This window comes from Filicampus tigris, chromosome 2 (genome assembly GCF_054856515.1).
Source record: "Filicampus tigris isolate MCC_2025a chromosome 2, RoL_Ftig_1.0, whole genome shotgun sequence".
NCBI lineage: Eukaryota > Metazoa > Chordata > Actinopteri > Syngnathiformes > Syngnathidae > Filicampus > Filicampus tigris.
In genome coordinates, this window is record NC_141218.1 from 34,977,757 (window position 1) to 34,997,628 (window position 19,872).

The window sequence follows — 19,872 nt, forward strand, 5'->3', positions numbered from 1 at the left end:
ATAAAACATGGTACTTTTCTGTGGCAACAAGACTCCAAATGTTTGGTGCAACCTGATGGGCTTTGATGTGCAGGTTATTTTGTAATGTTACAATTTCAATCGCCACTTGTCCAGCATCCAAGATGAATATTGCACTCACTTGTTCAGCAATATACATTGTGTCCACATCCCTAAAAGGATTGGAAATGAACACGCATGGCTCAAGCTGAGGGAAAGTGCTGCAAATTTTTTCTCTGTAAATGCACAGAGAAAATGTTCATCTGCGCTTTAAACGCATTCAGAGCACAGTCAGCGACAGCCACCTTCTCCTGGTAGCTCACAGTTCAAGTGGTTCAGTTTCACAGTCATGTCTGTTAAAAATGCCAAGTCGAGTGTCCACTTAGTGTCCTCCAGCGGCAAGGTGGCTTCACCTTTGGATTGCATGAACTCTTAGATCTCTCTCAAAAGTGATAAAAAAAAAAAATCCATCCCCTGCTGAGACATTGGATTTCTGTGTGTAGTCGCACAACTACAGAGCCGACGCTCCTCCCATAGTACCTGGAATGTTCTGCCATTTTGAAATGTCTCTCCACATTGTGCTGCTTTTCTGTTGCCACAATTGCCCCACAAACAAACATTTTTTCACAGTCGTAACAAAGAACTCATTCTCCCATTCTGCGTGAAAATGATATGTTTTCGTTCTTTTATTTGTCATGTTCTTCGGGGCTTAATCATCTCAACGTCATTGTGCCTGCCAGTGTCTCACTCGACGAATGCTCTGGTTTGGTCGTGCACTTCAATGACCCTGAAACTTCAGTTTTCATTTTATTCATTTATTTTAATATTTTCATTCCGAAATGTACACCAATTCCAAAAAATAATAGCAACAAAAAAGTTAGATGCAGCTTTCTGATATGGGGTGCTTTTTTTTTTTTTTAAATAGCAACACACATAAGTGAGTGTCTCATTGGTGATCTATTCTTAAAACAGGCCGGGTGACCGCAGGCCCGCCATGTTGGCGACCTAAGTTGGTGATCTAAGAAAAATGACTAATATTAAAGCATCTCACTTATAGTACTCGTAGAAGGGGTTCTTCGTTTGTGTCTAAATGACTGTATTATACTGCCTCCCAGTGGCCACGGCGGGCATGGCAGAAGGAGCAGCACAATGAATTGAATTGCAGCATTAAATCGTGATGCACAAATTGTTTTATACTTTACACTCTATTTAATTCTTATTATGCTACGTTTGTATACCGTATTGTAGTATAGAGTGCTCTTTTTCCCTATTTTCTTGGGGGCGGGTGGAGGCTGGGATGGATTAGTGGCATTTCTATTCATTTCAATGGATGATTTAGAATACAAATACTTTGAGTTGATAGTTTCGTTAATTAAACTCGTATCTCAAGGCACCACTGTACTTCACTTCAGCGCCGGCTCTCGTCTCTCGGCATAACTCCCTCCAGGATAACATTCATCGCCGAGGGGACGCCAGCTGGCAAGAGTTTCTTGCGGTTGTAGGTTAAGCATTGCAAACAAGAGGGGGAAAAGGTTTGATAGTGTTGACACTCACTAACAATACATCTTGGACCAAAAAACAGGAAACACCAATCGGGTGGGGGGAATACAGTAAAGGAGCGAGAAACAAAGTGAGTGGGCACTATTGGAATAGGCTGCTGACTCCCAGTGCCCGGAAATGACTCCATTAAATGCGAGCATTATAATCTTTGTCAAGGCAGGATTTAGGATCCACATATTGTTTTTCTGTCATGTTCCAGGAGGTGAACAGCATGAATGATGAATTTGTTTGAATGCGTACAGTAATGAATGAGTGTCTCTGTGTAAGGTATGTGAGCTAGATATCTGAACTATTATCCCTCCTGCCATCACCCGTTGACCAGTCCCCTTCTGTACGTCCCGTCTGCCCGTCCTCTGCCCTCGGCCCTCTCTCTAACCCCGTCTCTTCCCCTTTTTTCCGTCTTCATCTTTCCTCCCCATCTCTTTTCCCTGACCCCCTCCACCCCCTTCTCTCGCCCCCGGTCCTACCTCCCCCTCCCCCCTGCGCGCCACCCAGTCGTCCCGTCCAGCCCCACCATGGCGTCGTCGACCAGCCTGCCCTCCAACTGCAGCAGCTCCTCCGGGATCTTCTCCTTCTCCCCTGCTAACATGGTGTCCGCCGCCGTCAAGCAGAAGAGCGCCTTTGCCCCCGTCGTACGACCCCAAAACTCGCCACCCCCCACGTGCACCAGCGCCACCGCGAACAGCCTGCAAGGTAAGAATGGGCTGGCTGACAAGTCAAGTGTACACACTGAACCCTTTATTGCCCAACACAATCTACCGCCCATGAATTGCTAAGCACCGGTGCCGCTACATTAACCTCCTTTTAATAACAATTTCCCACCTTTTCCTTTTCCTCTTTTTACCCCCTTCTTCCTCCACTTCACCCTTTTTATTTCTTGCTCTACCCTCCTTGATCCCTGACTGTCCCTCCTGACTTCAGATCAGTCTTTTGTGGACTCTAGCAAGTACTCATCAGCCAGCTCCCTGCAGGGCCTGGCCTTCTCCTGAAGTATGTTACCCCGCTCTTTCTCTTTTTTTGACCGCTATTCTTCTGTTTCTTTCCATCCCACGCTGTCCCACCCAGCTCGTTCACAGCAGCAGCTCATCCTGCCCTGCCCTTCCTCCTCGTTTTTTTATTTGTCACGCTCCACTTGTCAGTGAGAACGCATATGTGTTCCATTTCCTGTTTTCACTTCCTGTTTCCTGCCTTGTGCTGTGTCCGCCGTCCGTGGGGAGGTGTGCGCCGTGCCACCAGGGGTCATTCTGCTCTCCCATTTCCATCCAACACGGCTCATAGTCGGCCCGTCTAAGCAGGATGTTGTATGGTGTTGAGATCCCGAGCCAGAGAAATGATGGATGGGAATCTTTATCAGAGCCCCGAGCTAAGCACTTCCTCACTTCCTCTGTCGGCGTTGATGAGCACTGAACATAGTGACCCGGGGGCCACTGCGCGCTGATCATACTGACACACACACACACGCACACATAGATATACACACACATCATTCAGTTAATCCCAACAAGACGAACGCATTTAGGAAATAACCCGGGAATTAGTGGATTGAAGAGAGAGAGGAATCAATAGGAAGTCAATATCGTATATGAAAAAGTCTACCATGTGATGGCTTATGTGTAAAACTGGGGGGAGGCTTAAGGAGTGAAGCATGACTGGTGATAGACCAGATTGGGTACACCTGCACCATCCGAGAGCAGTACGAAAAAAAAAAATCTGCCTTTACAAAGATAATAATGCTCAGCCAGTCATGTATAGATCTAACCCTTCCTAGGAAAAGAGACAAAATTGGGTAACGTGAAACAAATTCTGTGCCACATGCCTCATAATGATGCAGTGAAACAATGAAATGAATAAATGTACAATGGAAAAAATATATATTCTGCAAAAGGAAACAATATGTTACACTTGGATACCTTTATTATACTGTAAATTACATGAGAACCTCCAAAGTCAAACACGATATGTTTCATGAAGCTAGGTGACTTTCAAGATATTCTACTTTCATATGAAGTGAATTCATTTGTTCCAAACTCATAAACTGCGTCTGCTATAAATAATTTTACAAGCAATGTTTTTAAGGAACATATTAACATGATGAGAGGATAATAATACAAGTGTAAGAGAAGTCGAGCACTGTGTCATGAAATTAAGCTAAAGTAAAACTACTCAAACCTTCCAAGACAATTGACCCACATAATGGAAGGGAACAGGAAAGGTGTTGGCGTAGTGGTACTGCAACCTAGTGGCGTCTTATAGGGAAAGCTAGAATTAACAAGTGTGTGTCCAAAAAAGAGAAAGAAAAAAAAAAAAACTTGCAAGATTATTGGATACAACATTCTACACAAGGCCCCAGAAGAGCTGTTATGAAAATAATATGTAAACATCTGGCTCACAAATGCTCAAAATAGATAATAATAAACATTTGTTCACTTGTTGAGTCCAATTTTTTCCTAAGTTTAGTATGGCACTCAGGAGGCTTTACAAAAACTGAAATAACCTCTTGCGGGGATGACGTTTCCCACCCTTGGTGTAATGCTCACTTAGATTTGTTGAAATCTATTGTGGCATGATGATTACTCGGCCTTCGGTTCAAGTCCTTGTTTGACTTTCGGAGCATATTTTGCCAAATTTTGCTGCACAAATTTGGAGGTGACATTGGCATTAAAGGGATTAAAAATTGGAAGTATCACCACAGAAGCCCCTAAACTGACATTTTAGGGGCACAGTTAAAAGTTGTAGGAGGGCACATGAATCACAAAATGACAAAGTAAATGTTCATATTTCCACTCATTTTCACTATATTACTGATGAATCGGTGAAAGGGTGGAGCAGAAGTTTGTCAGCAACAAAAAAAAGTATTCGAAGAATCTAAAAAAAAAAAGGAAATGTATAGGTCACACGTGCGCGAATAGACGAAAAATGTAGTTTCACTGTCTCAAATTTCCGGGGCAAAATTTGGGGCAGTCTGGCCCACTGCATCACAGTCATTATTGATTTTTTTTTTCAAAGATTTAGATGTGCTGCCTCTTTGCCACGATATTTGTGCTATAATTCTGACATTGCGCAAGCACGCAAGTGCACCCAATGCAAGTGTGACGATACGCTCTAATGCCGAGTGCATCGGAAGGCTCATGATTCAGTTCCACGAGTCAAACATAATCTCATGGCCTCCGTCACCCATGTTGCTTTTGTTCACACACTTTGGCGTAGCTGCTAACAATTAGCAGCGGCAGTGCTCGCATGCAACTATTTGGGGAGACGCCTGTGCCAGACTGGAATGATGTGGTCCCTGTGTGGCGAGTTCGCAGGAAAATGTTTTGATTTGAGCAGATAATGAGGGAGGGAGACGTGTCCTTGCTGCAGCACATTTGGGTTATGGCGCTGTTGTGATGACAGATGAAACCCAGCGATCACATGACTGACCTCTCGCTCTCTTTTTCTTTACCCCCCCCGCCCCCCAACTCGCTTTCTCCCGCTTTCCTCCCCCTCTTTTCCCACAAGCAGCAATCCCGGGGATGATTGTTCCACCCATGTAGAGGATCTGGAAAAGAAGAATGTTGAGAGGAACAAGACACGAGTGCGTGTTGGACTCCGGAGCTGAAGTGACGATACGAACTCTGTTCAAAACTCAGGCCTTTCCACTCCACTGGGATTTAGAAGACGGAACAACCTTTGCCATGTCATTTCCCTTTTGGTTGATTTAGTGTAGCTTGGGGATTCATATTCATGAGATGTATCTTTGCTTATTTGATTACTGGAGAAGCCAACTGTAATGTGCACAAACAACAGTTAAGTGTTCAGCTTGCTTGCTTAAACACACACACACACACACACGCGCGCGCACACACACACACACACAAATAAACCTAAATGGAAAAAGAGCATAACATCGTGATCCTATTCTATTTATGCTGTTTGAATTCTACTAAAACTGTGACCATGGGGCTTGTCACGGGAGTTTCAAAAAATCTGATGTGATTATTTAGCCAAAAAGGGTTTGTAAAAACTTGAAAAGTCCGATGACGTGTGTCCAGCCAGCACTGTACTGAAGGAGTCAAGGAAATGTTACATTAGAATAAATGTTTGATATATTTTTGTATATAAAAAGGTGACCTTTTTTTTCATTTGGCTTTTTTTTTTCCTTTTTTTTTTGCAATAGCTCTAGTTTGAAAAACGTCTTAAGGCAGCTTCTCAGTACAGAAGATTTAGAGATACAACAAGGATTTGGATACAAAAAAAAGGGGGGTTGTGTAAGATATGCTATAAATACTGTATTTATCCCGTGTATTTGTACATCACCTTTGTTTGGTTGTGTTGTGAACATACTTCACCGTGTTTTGTTACATGATTCACTGTCGTCTCTCACTATTTAAATGTGACTTCTTTTGGTTTTGTATGGGACTCACCAACACGCCATTGTCTATTTTTGTATAAGTTAATAAAATGTGTCTGTTGTTTTTTTTTTTTTGTTTGTTTCCTTACGAAAATGTTTATTGTATGGCAAAAAGTAGCATCTTATTCAGAGTATTGGGTTGAAGTAGATTTTTTTAAAGAATATATACACACATTAATATATACTGTAAAGATATATCTTTTTGTTTTTCCAGATTGATACTGTTAATATGCATGGGCTCTTCTCTTGAGTGGCACTGTCTTTGTGTGCGTGTGTGTGCGCGCACACACATTCTGCTTTCGTTCCCCATGTTATGTATTCCTGCTTACATACTGTATCTCTCCACTCTTGTTTTCTGTCACTGTAATCTTTACCAGCAGTCTAGATGCCTTAACAATGCAATCCCATTCTTCATTCAATCACGTGTACAGTTTTCTAGCCTCGCCACAATTGTCTCTTTGCCACAGAGGAATTCATGGGAACTTGGTGGACAAAGCACAAACACACACACAAGAACACAAAGAGCCATAATTCAAAAACATTCAAAAAATACAACAGCAATGGCATGTCTTGGTTTGCTTCAAGAAATTCATTGACCTTATTGAGCTGTTTAACTGTAAGTAGCACAGTGGAGCGCTGCCACAGCACAATCTTATCACACATACGGAATCACAGTCCAGACCCAAGTAGCCAATCCCTGCGTCATAAACACCACATGTCCACTCTACAACGTGGCTTCATTACAAGCTAAACAGGAGCTCTTTTCGCTAGTCTTTTTTATGAGTATTTAGTGAGCGTGCGTGTGCGTGTGGGTGTGTGTTTGTGTGTGTTCAAGCTGTTGCTGGACAGACAGACTGACAGAGAATGGGGCTTTTCTTTCTGCTTTTCTGGTTTTGTTCAGGAGTATTTGAAGAGAGGGACACCCGCTGACAGACGAGTGTTTTCAGGCGCTTGTGTTGTTGTTCTGCGTGAGGGGCCGCGCCATATCTATTTCACAAACACACCACAGAGGTCTATTGTCGTACACAAATGAATGGCTTCTTTGGAAACTTCATCCCCATTATGATTATTGGTCAAGTTTTGTACAATGAAAATGACAGATGCAAACCAAATAGCCGGTGTCTATTTTTTTCTTCTTTGTTTTTTTTTTTTTGTTTTTTTTTTTTTTTGTCTTGGACTGCAAATACACTCAAAAGCTCTAAGAGAAGAAAAAAAGTCTACTGTATAGATTGTTATTGTTTTTGATGAGCTGTAAGATAACTTTTGGACTCACAATGTTGAATTAAAGTTACCTCTTGTCTGTGACTTGGTCCGCATTTTTATTATTATTTGTCATGAGCTAATTTTGTATGTCTGCATCGGTTACGACTTGAAACAGAATGCTCATCGTGCTGCTTAAAATAACATTGTACAGCACCATACTATGTGATGAAAATTTCCCACGCTGCATCAATTGCAGCTGGAAGGGGAATTCCTTCATGATGGTCCCTTCTCAAAGTTTCTTCCTTTTTTTCCCCCCAACTTTGTTTTTTGATTTTTTCCTTGCCCAGTTCGGACGAGGGCGGTGGTGCTGGGGTAGGCGGGGGGATGGGGCGTTCGTCTAGTGTCGGGGGGGGGGGTTCCTGGGGTTTAGACTAGGGGATGTCGTCCGTCTTTGTGAACTGTGGGCCTGTGAAACTCTTTTAGACTCTTTTGTGATTAAGGGCTATACAAATAAACTTAAACACAATACAACACTGGTAAGTCTATGCGTTGAAATCGCAAGAATAGATTTGAACCTTGGCATTCTTGTGGTTAGCGTGTCTACCTCACACTTCTGAGGATAGAATCTTACCTGTGGCTACTCCAACTTACTCACACATTCCAAAAATAGGCACTTAAGGGGAAAGTCAACCCATACATGTTTTTATCAAGAATATGTCCTATGCAAGCCCACTAGTTGAAACAAAGCATTTGGATAAATATTTCGTTTGTGGAATAAGAGTTAATCCACCCGTTTTTAGCCCGTGCCACCTGTCGACTGAAATGACATCACAACTGCTCAACCAATCACAGCTGACCTGTTTTCTGAAGCTGAGCCGTGATTGGCCGTTACCTGACCCGTGATTAGTCGTTACCTGAGCCCTCAGAAGTTGTGATGTCATTTTCAGTCAACAGAAGTGACAAAATGACCGCCACCAGAGATGGCTAAAAATGTGTGGATTTTGCTGCTTAACTCATGTTCCACAAACGCAATATTAATCAGAATGCCGTGTTTCAACTAGTGGGCCTGCTGGGAACATATTCTTGAAAAAAAATGTGTTAGGGTTGATTTTTCCCTTTAAAGTACACTGCAAATTCTCAATTGTCCGTAGGTGTGAATATGTAAGTGTGAATGATTGTGTGATGATTGCCCAAAGTGTATCTCGCCTCTCTTTCAGAGTCAGGGGTTTTGGGATAGGTTCCAGCCCACCCACAAAGGATAAGCAGAATGGTAAATTGATGGATGGATGGATGGATGGATGGATGGATGGATGGATGGATGGATGGATGCATGGATTATTATTACGTTTATAATGGCATATGAGTACATTTGCATCATTGTACTTTATTTCAATTATGACCATAAGCTTTCTTCATTGATTTTATTGTGCCTAAAGTTTAAAAAGTGCTAATGAAGATTAGGTGCCCTAAAGAAAAATCTGGAAAACTAGCACATCCGTAAAATGAATAAATAAAACAAAAAATACAAAACTCTAAATGGTTCTTCACGGAGGCTTATGATATTTTGTTCAGCTAAGAATGCTACATAAATATTGGTTATTATTTTTATGATCGACATTATCAGAGCTGGGCATTCCGTCCCTGGGGCGGAACGGTCCGTCCCTTAGTCCGGGACGGATGCCTATTTTTGAGACGGAGGACGGGGGATGACAAATTTTCAATCATGGGTGGAGGTGGATTTTAGTCCGCCCCACTAATCGTCCCTCATGCTTGTGACGTGGTCGCGAGGCAGGCAAAATTCATCACAACCTACTCGGCGAAATGGGCAAACGACATAAATTGCCTCCGAACGCTTGTAACGCGCCACCAGTTACCCAACTGCACGTACTTACTTGCATCGGGAACGCCCCGGTGGGAACATTGTGCACTGCACACATTCAGTCAAACGGGGTCAATTTTGCCCACTTCCTTCAGTCTTTAAAATTATTTTTGCTGTTTTGTGTAAGGGTCCTTTAACTGAGAGTTCAGATCTGCTCACTGTGTAAGACAGCTACCCTATGAGTGGACAAGTGGACACACGTAGCACAGGGGCGGAGCCATGGGTGGGCCTGGGTGTGCACAGACTCACCCAGATTGACAGACTGCCCACCCAGTGAGATTCATAAAAAAATATATACTTTTACATTTTTACTAAATTATTATTACATGTTTTTTTTTAAATGTGTATTTTGTTGTGTTTTTTTAATTTTATCGAATATTAAGAATGACAATGATGGTTGTCTCAGGAAGATCTAAACTTCATATTATTTAGTTTGCCATTTTATTCGATTATACAATGTGTCGGGACAGGAGGATTGTGCTCGGTGAAAGAAAAATTCAGGCCCACCCTGATTTTCCCAGGCCCACCCACTAGCCACGTTCTGGCTCCGCCCCTGACGTAGCAGCACCGAAACTGCTCCTGTGCGATTTGTTTCTCCACATGCGATGCTTGTACGTCAATTTCCACACATGGACTGATGTTCCAGTCGGCGCTCCGGAAGCGGAGCAGAAACCGGTGAGCCCATCAGCAACCCGAAGGGCTGTCCAATGGAAGCGCTCCCTGGACTGGGCGTCTCTGCCCATCCGTTCAGACTTAAATGACCTCTCTCACATCCGCTGCATTGACATATAAAAAATGACTGCTGTGAAATAAAGCAGTTACATTACCACTCTCGACTCGCTCACTTCGTCTCCTTACACACATACAACGTGTGGTGTCAAGCGGTTCGTCAAACCGTTAACCCAGAAGTGGGTGCCCATAAGGTAGGAGGGTTTGAATAGTAAATTAGCCAGCTAATGAGCTTTGCATAAACCTCTGCTGTTAGCATCTCTCCTGCGGCGTCTTGCACAGGCATTTTTTTCTTTTTTTTGGTGCCACAAGGACGGAAGCGCTTTAAAAGGACGAGGACGGATGGGGTCGGAGGATAATCATTTTTATGAATGAGGGCGGAGGGACGAGGACGGAAGGGTACCCAGGTGGGGGACAGATCTGCAAAAAAAGGGTCAAGTGCCCAGCTCTGGTCATGATGTTACTAAGTATGGTTCCTTGCTCCATACAGTGCTATAATAATGCAATTAATTGCCGCGCCAACAAGGATCTCTATTTGTTATTGTCAATTGTCATGGTATTTTCTATGCATTGAAGGGGAGCAATCATCTGCTAAATCAGATTAACAAACAGGAAGAGGAGTTGCAGGCACTACGTAACTCCTCAAGTCAAGAACACGTCTGCACCCCCTCCCCCACAACCCGTAATGAATCCAATTCATTAATGCATTAGCGATGGCATGGTGAACATGGTTAGCCTGACAAGTTTCCTCCTAAACATATTACTTGATGATGACTCCAAGGTTATTAATTGCAAACGCACCAGCCCACCATAATTGAGTCGTCATTTGCATACCCGGTAATCAGCAGAAAATTAATTTATTTTTTATTTTTGCATATGTAATTTAGGGAGGCCGCGATTGGATTACCTTAGCGGATCCTGGGATTCTGCTGACCTCCGAGTGTTGCAGGGTCTCTGTGGTAACCGGAGGCTTCGGTAGCGCCCAGATAGGGTAACCTGGAAGTACTGAAGAATGAAGGATTTGTAAACAGCGCGTGCACCTCTTTAATCGCTTGCAGGTTTATAATTGTGCAGAGCTGTACATCTAATATGAGAGTTGATAGTTTGCTGACAAACAGGAAAGTGTGAGCATGATTTAGCTGTAAGAGGTAGAATATTGAATTACAGAGGTGACTACATGCAGAGGAAAAGCCTAATGCTTTTGATTAGCGCGCCGAGCATCAACACGCCGCTCAAGGGACTTCCCAAATGCACACACGCTTGCACACAGCATCTGAGCAGACACCACATTCAAACACATAAATCATAAATATACCAAGACAAAAGGTGATGCAATTTTGCTCCAGCTTTGCAGGCCCAGATAGAGTGGTCAGTGTGGAGGAGGACAATAGTAGTGGGAGGCCCGGGGCAGACCTCAGCAGCCTCTGGAGACTTTGTATTCAAAGGCACTATTCCTGGAGAACTAGAGGCGCCAACAGCCTCAGCGCACATCAAGAGTGGTGCTGCTCAGGAGTTTCTGTGCTACTAGTATCCTAATGAAATATATTAATGCACATATTCTGCACCAGCTCGCACATTCCCCTCTCTGTATGGACACATGAAGAGAGGAAGGGTAGTGGAGAGGCGTATTTGAAAGCAAAAACAGGATTCCCCCATGGGGATCCCGCATAAAGAAAGGAAAGAAATGGAGAGGAGAAGAGGGGGGGGGGGGGGGTGGAATGAGGCGGGGGGGTTGACAATGGAAGCAGAGCTAGTCAGTGAGCAAAAAGACAAGGAATGAATATTAATAATATTCAGTGTTGGAAAATAGCTGCAATGGACAAAGAGCCGCATTCCTCATCACACTTAATAACTGTTATGAGGCAGTCCAGGTTACAGGTTGAGGTTCGTACAGTACAGTTTGTCAAGAGTAATATACAATCGACTACGATCCATTCAATCAAATAAGCCTTTAACAGTCCTGCAAATGGGCGAATTCCAGTTTTACAGCAAAGTCAATACAGTATTCCATATACATATTACATCAGGCAATGAGAGCAGCGCTGTGTCTGTATATGCAGATGTGAAAGGTAAACTATGTGAATAATTAGATACCATACGATATATACGTAGATACCACAATTCAGCTTCCTCCCACATTGCGGAAACATGCATGTTCAGTTCATTGAAACTGTCCATATAGGTGTGAATGTGTAAATGCTGCTTTGGCTGTATGGTATGTGCCCTGTGATTGGCTGGTGACCAATCAGGGTGTTAGGTTGCAGCCCACCTATGTCCCTGATGAGGACAAGCGCTACAGAAAATGGAAGGTGAGCAGCAGCAAGCATAGTGAGAAGCATTGTGTGTGTAGCAAACAAACTATACATATATTCACAGTCTATACTTGAGCAGTTCAGAATGAAATAACACCAGCAGTATTAATTAGCAGCAGATGAGTGTCAACTATACGTGAATAGATACAAACAAGATACAGTACCCTACTATGTACAGTGATTGCAGATGTGAATGTGAACAAAAAGAGGAAGAAAGCGCGGTTGCAAATGACAACTAAATGTAAATCGGTAATACGAAACATGCATGTATGCAATTGGCAATAGAATTGGTCATTAATTATCAGAAAGTGACAATAAAATAACAAATAAAAAGGGAAAATCTCAATATGGCGCTCGATATTCCCTTGTGGTACAGTATCAATACACTAGCATCAGCTACTGTCCAAGGGTATGTAAAGTTGTCGAACAGACATGCCGGCTATTTAAGTTAATATGTTATGAATTTAAAATGTGAAAAATATAGCTTTTATTGATATTTTTCACTGAGCCTTATATACTTAAAAATTCAAAGAAACACAACTGAAACAAAGTTGGCACGGCGGTCGACTGGTTACCACGTCGGCCTCACAGTTCAGAGGTTGTGAGTCCAAATCCGGCCCCGGCCTACCTGTGTGGAGTTTGAATGTTCTGTCCGTGCCTGTGTGGGTTTTCTCCGGATACTCCGGTTTCCTCTCATATTCCAAAAACATGCATGGTAGGTTAATTGATCACTCTAAATTGCCCCTAGGTGTGATTGTGAGTGCGGATGTTTGTCTCTGTGTGCCCTGCGATTGGCTGGCAACCAGTTCAGGGTGTACCCTGCCTACTGACAGCTGGGATAGGCTCCAGCATGCCCGCGACCCTTGTGAGGATAATGGATGGATGGACAACCAAAACAAATTGTCTTAGTGTTTTGGACAAAATCCAATGAATGAGATACATATTTTTCACTGGACAGCAGCTATAAATTTAAAAGGATTATCCGGCATTTTTCACAAATAAGCTTAATTTATCTTTTTTTTTATCAGGGAAATGATATAAGCTTCCATTTTCAATTTTATTGATTTGTTTTGGAGAAATTCATCCAGCCATTATCGATACCGCTTCTCCTCACAAGGGTCGCGGGGCATGCTGGAGCCTATCCCAGCTATCTTTGGGCAGTAGGCGGAGGACACCCTGAATTGGATGCCAGCCAAACGCAGGGCACACAGAGACAAACAAACATCCGCACTCACAATCACACCTGAGGGCAATTTAGAGAGTCCAATCAACTTTCCATGCATGTTTTTGAAATGTGGGAGGAAACCGGAGTTCCCGGGGAAAACCCACGCAGGCACGGGGAGACTCCATAAATCCACACAGGGAGGCCGAAGCCGGGATCGAAACCCACGACCTCTGAACTGTAAGGCGGACGTGCTGTTTTAGAGAAATCAGTAAATAAAATAACTAACGCCATTAAAAACGGCCATTGGAAATGCCCCTCTCTCCATGTCTTGGTGGGAGTCATGGCAGGGACCGGAGACTATTTGTCCATTTGAAATCATTGCAACTACCTCACTAATATTGTCAAAATAGTGATCAATCAACCCTAAAATGTATGTGGACATCCCTACTCAGGCCCACTTCAACCTTTGAAAATATCACAAAGCGATTGGCCTTTCCATGACTGACTTAAAAGTGCAAGAAATGAGCAGCTTACGTGCAGTGTCTGTTAAGTCTGTCTGTTTTCTTTGACCAAGATAGGCAAAAACTATGCGCTCTGAGAGTCCGGTCATCCGAATTTTTCAAAGTCCATTTTCTCAAAGTGGCCACTTATTAGCGAGCGCGCGCCACACTGTAACACGGAAATTTCGCCATGCTGACCTCCGTGGCTTAATGTCAATGACCTGTTTATTCGAAATTGACACCCACTCGTACCACGACGCTGAGCTGAATCTCTGGCTGGAAAGAAATAGCGTTCAAAATTCTTACTAGGAATTTGCATATGAATTTTGGTGATGATACATCACCATTTCAGACACAAGGTGGCAACACGACGTGACAAACCAAGCCAGGAAACAACACGTATTACAAAGCTTGCCTCCCTGCTACAATGTGGACAGCCTGAGATGGGGTAAAAAAAACAAGTTATGCACCAAAAGGGTGGCAAATTATTGTGTTAATATGCACGTTACTCTGTAATTGCCACCACTATAATGTTTACACTTTTTGGCATCACAGAAGTTGTTGGGTTCATTTAGAGCAGGCGGTTTGCAGGATTGAAGACTCCTGGTTTAGAGGGATAAAGAAAATCACTTGTGTTTGTCAGGAGCCGGCATCGTTTTTTTAAATATAATTTTTGCAAAATTTTGTTTTTCGGTCTGTTTTTATTTTAATTTGAAATTGTTCTTGTCTTGTGTGCTGCTACTGCCCACTATGCTGCTGTAAAACTAAAATTTATTTCATATTGAAAATTACTACTTCTACCACTACTGTAAGTGGCTCACTAGCATGCTGTAATAATTAGTCCTCTTTCTTAGAGGATTAAGAATTTATGCATGTGAGAATTGTTATATTATCTGTCTACATGTCTTGCTCCACTGTTTGTGTTCAAATACCCATTGCTTCTAAAACTATGATTACTAAGGGTGTAACGGTACGCTAAATCACGTTTCGGTTCAGTTCAGTTTCTTGGAAACGTATATTTTCGGTATAAAAAACTACATTTAAAAAAATATATGTTTATTTTGAAAAGATGACAAGTTTTTTTTAAAAAAAAGAAATAAAAGCAAACCATTCGGGTGATATTCTAAGAAATTACACCAGGATAAAAAATACACTAACAATAAAGATCTCTTAATTTTCTAAACTTTTAAGATACTGAAATCTTTGAACACTCAGCAGCAACAGCCTATGACATCATATCATAACATATATAAGTATTCAAGTTAAAGACAAGTTGTCATTACAGTACCCGTGTACTATAATACCTAACAATTACAATTATAGCTAACTATATTAAAACTGTTTTCATAGTGAAAAAAATACAGTAACTTTAAAAAGTCTTTTGTATTGTATTGTACTGTATGATACTAAAAACTGATCAGAAATGGTACGCAAGTGGACCGAACCGAACATGCCGTACCGAAACGTATTAATACACCCACGTATACCGTTACACCCCTAGCGATTACTGCCTAAATGTTAACCGTTAGCATGTCAAGGGCCTTTTGCATTGTTTGTTAGCATGAAGCTAAGCAGCCTTTCTTAAGGCACAGCTATTGGATTGTTTTGAATGCACAAAGTGGAATTGGCTTTGACAGTAAACTTCAACTGAGAGTGACATTAAACTTCTTGAAGCCTTTTTTTGATAACTTGTTGAGTTGAGTTCACTTCCACCATACTGGGCTCATATCTCAAGTTTACTCTCGGAAGTCAACGCAAAAACATGGCAGAATGACGGCTCGTATCTCAAAAACGCGTAAGTAAGGCCACTCGTATCGCAAGGTATGACTGTATTACTTTTGCTGCCGGGACTTTAAAATTCCCTATACCATCACGGGCTGGTCTGTGTAGCAATATCAGTACAAGTGATTGTTCGATTACATGACCCTCCTATCCTAAATCTGCTTTTCACTGCACACCACCAAACAAAAATGTCACGGATAATAGATACACAGGTTAATTATGTACCTTTCGCCGTCGAGTGGACGGACATTTAATTGTTCTGCTTGTCACTATATGTCACTGTCATAGATAGATGAACCAAGGTAATTTATTGTTTAAAGCAACTGACTTTTGACATTATTTTAATCAGTGACCCTAAGGCGAGATAATTCTTTATGGATTCAGTAGGAAAAAAAAGGTCAATGTGAACGATTGCTATCACGATCATCAATTGTTGTTTTGCTTGCCCTCCCAACTACACGCCAATACCAGATGAAAGTTTAGCATTCTGAACCAGACTGTGGTTGCCAGAACTCACGTGCACTGCTTCTGCCACTGTAGGGACATGGCTCTAATGTGCATTTGTGGCTACTGAACATGGTGCTTTTGCAGGTGCACAGAACACCGTTCTACATCTGGCTGCCAGTAAGACAGAGTACGTTCGAGCTGCGCGGCTACGCGGCGGATGAGCGTGCACTCACATTTGAGGTTTGTGCTCTCACTTAGGAGGGTGTGTGGTCGTTTCCCACAGTAATTATGGCGGTGACTCTGTGTGTCTGTCTATGATCTGTGTGGTACCTGTCAGAGGGAAGCCGGCAGAGCACATGCTTTATACGCCTTGTAATTGCTGCTGCTAATTTACTGCGCAGTGGTCTAATGAGTGGGGAGGGTGAAGGGCTGAGGTGTGTAATGGATGTTAGAGCGATAGAGATACAAAGATAGATTTTATCGTATATATAGAGCGAGAGGGGGAGGCCTGCAAAGTGGGTTTGTGTGTGTGTGTGTGTTCAGCAAGCATGTTAGGACACTTATCTTTATTGTTCTACTAAAGCAAAAAACTATTTTTCTTTCGATCTCATCCCCATACGCATCCCCCTCAGCGAGCACATTAGACACGCTTTTTGTTATGTTGATTAATGATAAAAGCAAATCCATAAATAATGTAGATTATTTATTCCATTTATTCAGATGCTAATTAGGGCTAGAAGCAGCTACCTCAGAGAGAGATACGCCCTTTTTTTTTTTTTTTCTTTTTTTCTTTCTTCGTCTGTTCCAGTACAGCTAGATAGGCCAAGTGACTGAGGCACATATTAATGTCATTCACACTTTGAAGCACCAACGCTATCTTGTGATGGGGACACATCCAGCCTTCATTTTCCCCTAATGAGGTCGTGATAGAGGCCAGTGGGTTTTGGCGCACACGCACACTAATGCAGGCACATTGTTTTTTTTAAAGTCTGTGCGCTCTCGATGAACGCTGGATTGACAGGATCCTCTTTGATTGATGCACCGCGCTCCGTCCACATGTTCTACAGCTCACTCATTTAATTATGTTTCCTAAGCATCATTAAGTACCATTATTTTCGATCATATTCTAATGAGAGAGGTGGCCATTCGCAGGACGAGCTAATTGGTGATTAATGTTGTGTATCACTGAAAGACAACGCAAGATTGCTCATTTAATGACACAACGCTGTATTTAAGTGCTGAATATGGGAAAATGCAAACAAAAGAAATTGGGACTTATCTGGAGCTTTTCACATCTTCTGGATCTTCCTCCCATCCAAATACATGCACACACGTGCACACGCCCACAGACACACACACACACACACACACCTTGAATCACTTTGAATTGATGACCTCTTAGCCGCATTATGCACACTTACCGCGATAATGCTGCAAGACATAACTTAGCTGCTCCTCCAGATTATCCTCTAATAACTAACTCAGTATTGATGCACTGCGTCACAGCTACGCGCGGACATGAGAGCGTGCGCGAACACAGCCACAAACATCTTCATGTGGTATTGATGCGGCGCGCGGCTGTAGGTGTTTCCATTTAAGGTCAGTCGATCGCCTTAAGTATGTAATGTAAGGAGGGGGGTCCGTAAACATGTCAAATTAGCAGTAATGAATGGGCAGGCGCCAGCAGGGGGAAGTGTCAGGGTGCAGGCTCAGGACAATACATTAGCCTGAGTTATCCTAGTGTGGCCCAGCCTAACACACGCGGCGGCCATGCAGACACAGCGTGTAAACCAAAGGGACCCATTCAACGGTCACACACTCTGCTTTAATGGGGCTGTGTGCCTGATTGGTGTCCCAAAGACAAAAGTTCACTTGACAACACAACGTTAGCGAGCGGGCGGTTCAAAACAATTAAAAAGCTAAGTTAAAAGATTGAGCGACACGACTATAGGAGAGTTGAGGACGAAAACAAGAGAACACTCTCCAAGGCTGACACATTCTTCCCCTGTAAAATCAAAGATTGGCCGAGGATCGTAATAGCTACATGGAAGTAAAAGAGGCACAATTTCATTTGGATCCGAGTAAAACAAAATGTGTTAAGGTTCCACTCAGCCAATCACAAACTGATCTGACGATTTCATCCCCAAAAATGTAACGGTTTTTAATGCAAGTGAAGGTTTTTTTGAGATAAAAGTCGTCAAGCTTTTTTGTTTTTTTGCTTTGACATGCAAGCACAAATTTAAGATAAGAGCACTGTACGGTAGCAGTGAACTCAAGTCAACTCACTACACAATAAACAGTTGTTGGACTCCTAGATAATTATTTTTCAAAAAAGAGGCTTCCAGCTGTTTAATGCCCCTCCCAGTTGAAGTTTACTATCAAACTAAACATAAAACAAAGATAATTGGATGTTGTATATTTTGAACAACCGCATAACGTTTCCTCAATAAAGTCTCTTTAGTTAATGCTAACAAACAATGCAAAATGTCATAAATAGGCAAACTAATAATAATCGTGTGGCTGTATTATAACACTTTAAGCCAAGCATGGGCTGGAGGAGGCCATAATTTTTCATCAGTGCTACTGTGGGGGGGCGCATGGGACTGCACACTTCCCAACCAGAGGTATGACAAAAATGCTATTTTAAATGTGGACGAAATAGGTGTGAAATACCTGCTCTTTTTTCCTTTTTAATAATACATTTTCCAATGCAAGTATGAAATTATCCACTATCCTAACCCAACAACAAAGGGGTTGAAGCAAACAACAAACAATACAATACAATACAATTTTATTTATATAGCGCATTTCATACAGCGGCTCGACACTGAGCCCCTCCCGCATGACTGAGCTTCTCACCCTATCTCGCAGGGAGATCCCGGACACCCTCGTATCCGGGATCTTAGCCACAGCTCGTGACCATAGGTGAGGGCAGGAACGTAGATCGACCGGTAAATCAGAGTCTGCATCACAGCAGATGCCACATCAGCCTGTTGATCTCCCGCACCATCCTACCCTCATTCGTGAACAAGACCCCAAGATATTTGAACTCCTCCATTAGGGGTAGGATCTCATCCCCAACGTGGGGGTCCACGCCACACTTTTCCGAGTGAGGATATAGTGGTCTCAGATTTGGAGATGCTGATTTTCATCCCAACCGCTTTAGACTCGGCTGCGAACCGCTCCAGCGAGAGTTGGAGATCGCCAACAGTACCACATCATCTGTGACCCCAAAAGTAGTCTGAAATATAATTAATTCCATCCATCCATTATCTATACCGCTTCTCCTCACAAGGGTCGCGGGGCGTGCTGGAGCCTATCCCAGCTGTCTTCGGGCAGTAGGCGGGGGACACCCTGAATTGGTTGCCCGCCAATCGCAGGGCACACAGAGACAAACATCCGCACTCACCATCACACCTAGGGGCAATTTAGAGTGTCCAATCAACTTACCATGCATGTCTTTGGAATGTGGAAGGAAACCGGAGTATCCGGAGAAAACCCACGCAGGCACGGGGAGAACATGCAAACTCCACACAGGGAGGCCAGAGCCGGGATCGAACCCACGACCTCTGAACTGTGAGGTGGACGTGCTAACCAGTCGATCACCGTGCTGCCCCAATATTATTAATTACAATTATAAAATTAATTATCCCCACTTTTCTGGGCCCCTGGTAGTCTAAACATAATACATAGCAAGTCCACACTGTCATTTCATGAAAAGTGTTTTGGAGTTTGCATTCCTACCTGTAATGATTACATAAAATGCTACAACTAAATGATTACACCCAACAAGTAAACACCATCCAATGTTGTATTTATTTTACATGTGAGGAAGGCTGCAAGTAACATTTTATTCCTTAATCTGATGAAAATGGGAAATTTGTTTATTTTTCCAAACCTATAGCAGA

The 19,872-nt window shown here is 42.7% G+C and overlaps 1 protein-coding gene across 5 annotated transcripts in view; it reads left to right on the forward strand.

Moving 5' to 3' along the window:
- LOC147152199 (transcription factor COE1) overlaps nucleotides 1-7,252 on the forward strand; it is a 77,457-nt gene extending 70,205 nt beyond the window's left edge. The window contains exons 15-17 of one of the 5 annotated variants that reach the window (XM_086023863.1): nucleotides 2,053-2,250; nucleotides 2,479-2,547; nucleotides 5,056-7,252. In XM_086023863.1, coding sequence (XP_085879989.1) covers nucleotides 2,053-2,250; nucleotides 2,479-2,546 — 266 coding nt within the window. In that variant the 3' untranslated portion in view covers nucleotide 2,547; nucleotides 5,056-7,252. Of the gene's footprint in view, nucleotides 1-1,879; nucleotides 2,017-2,052; nucleotides 2,251-2,478; nucleotides 2,548-5,055 lie in introns of those variants that run through there. The other 4 variants (XM_086023862.1, XM_086023864.1, XM_086023866.1 and 1 more) reach the window with 4 other exon arrangements.
- The last annotated feature ends 12,620 nt before the right edge of the window (nucleotides 7,253-19,872 follow it).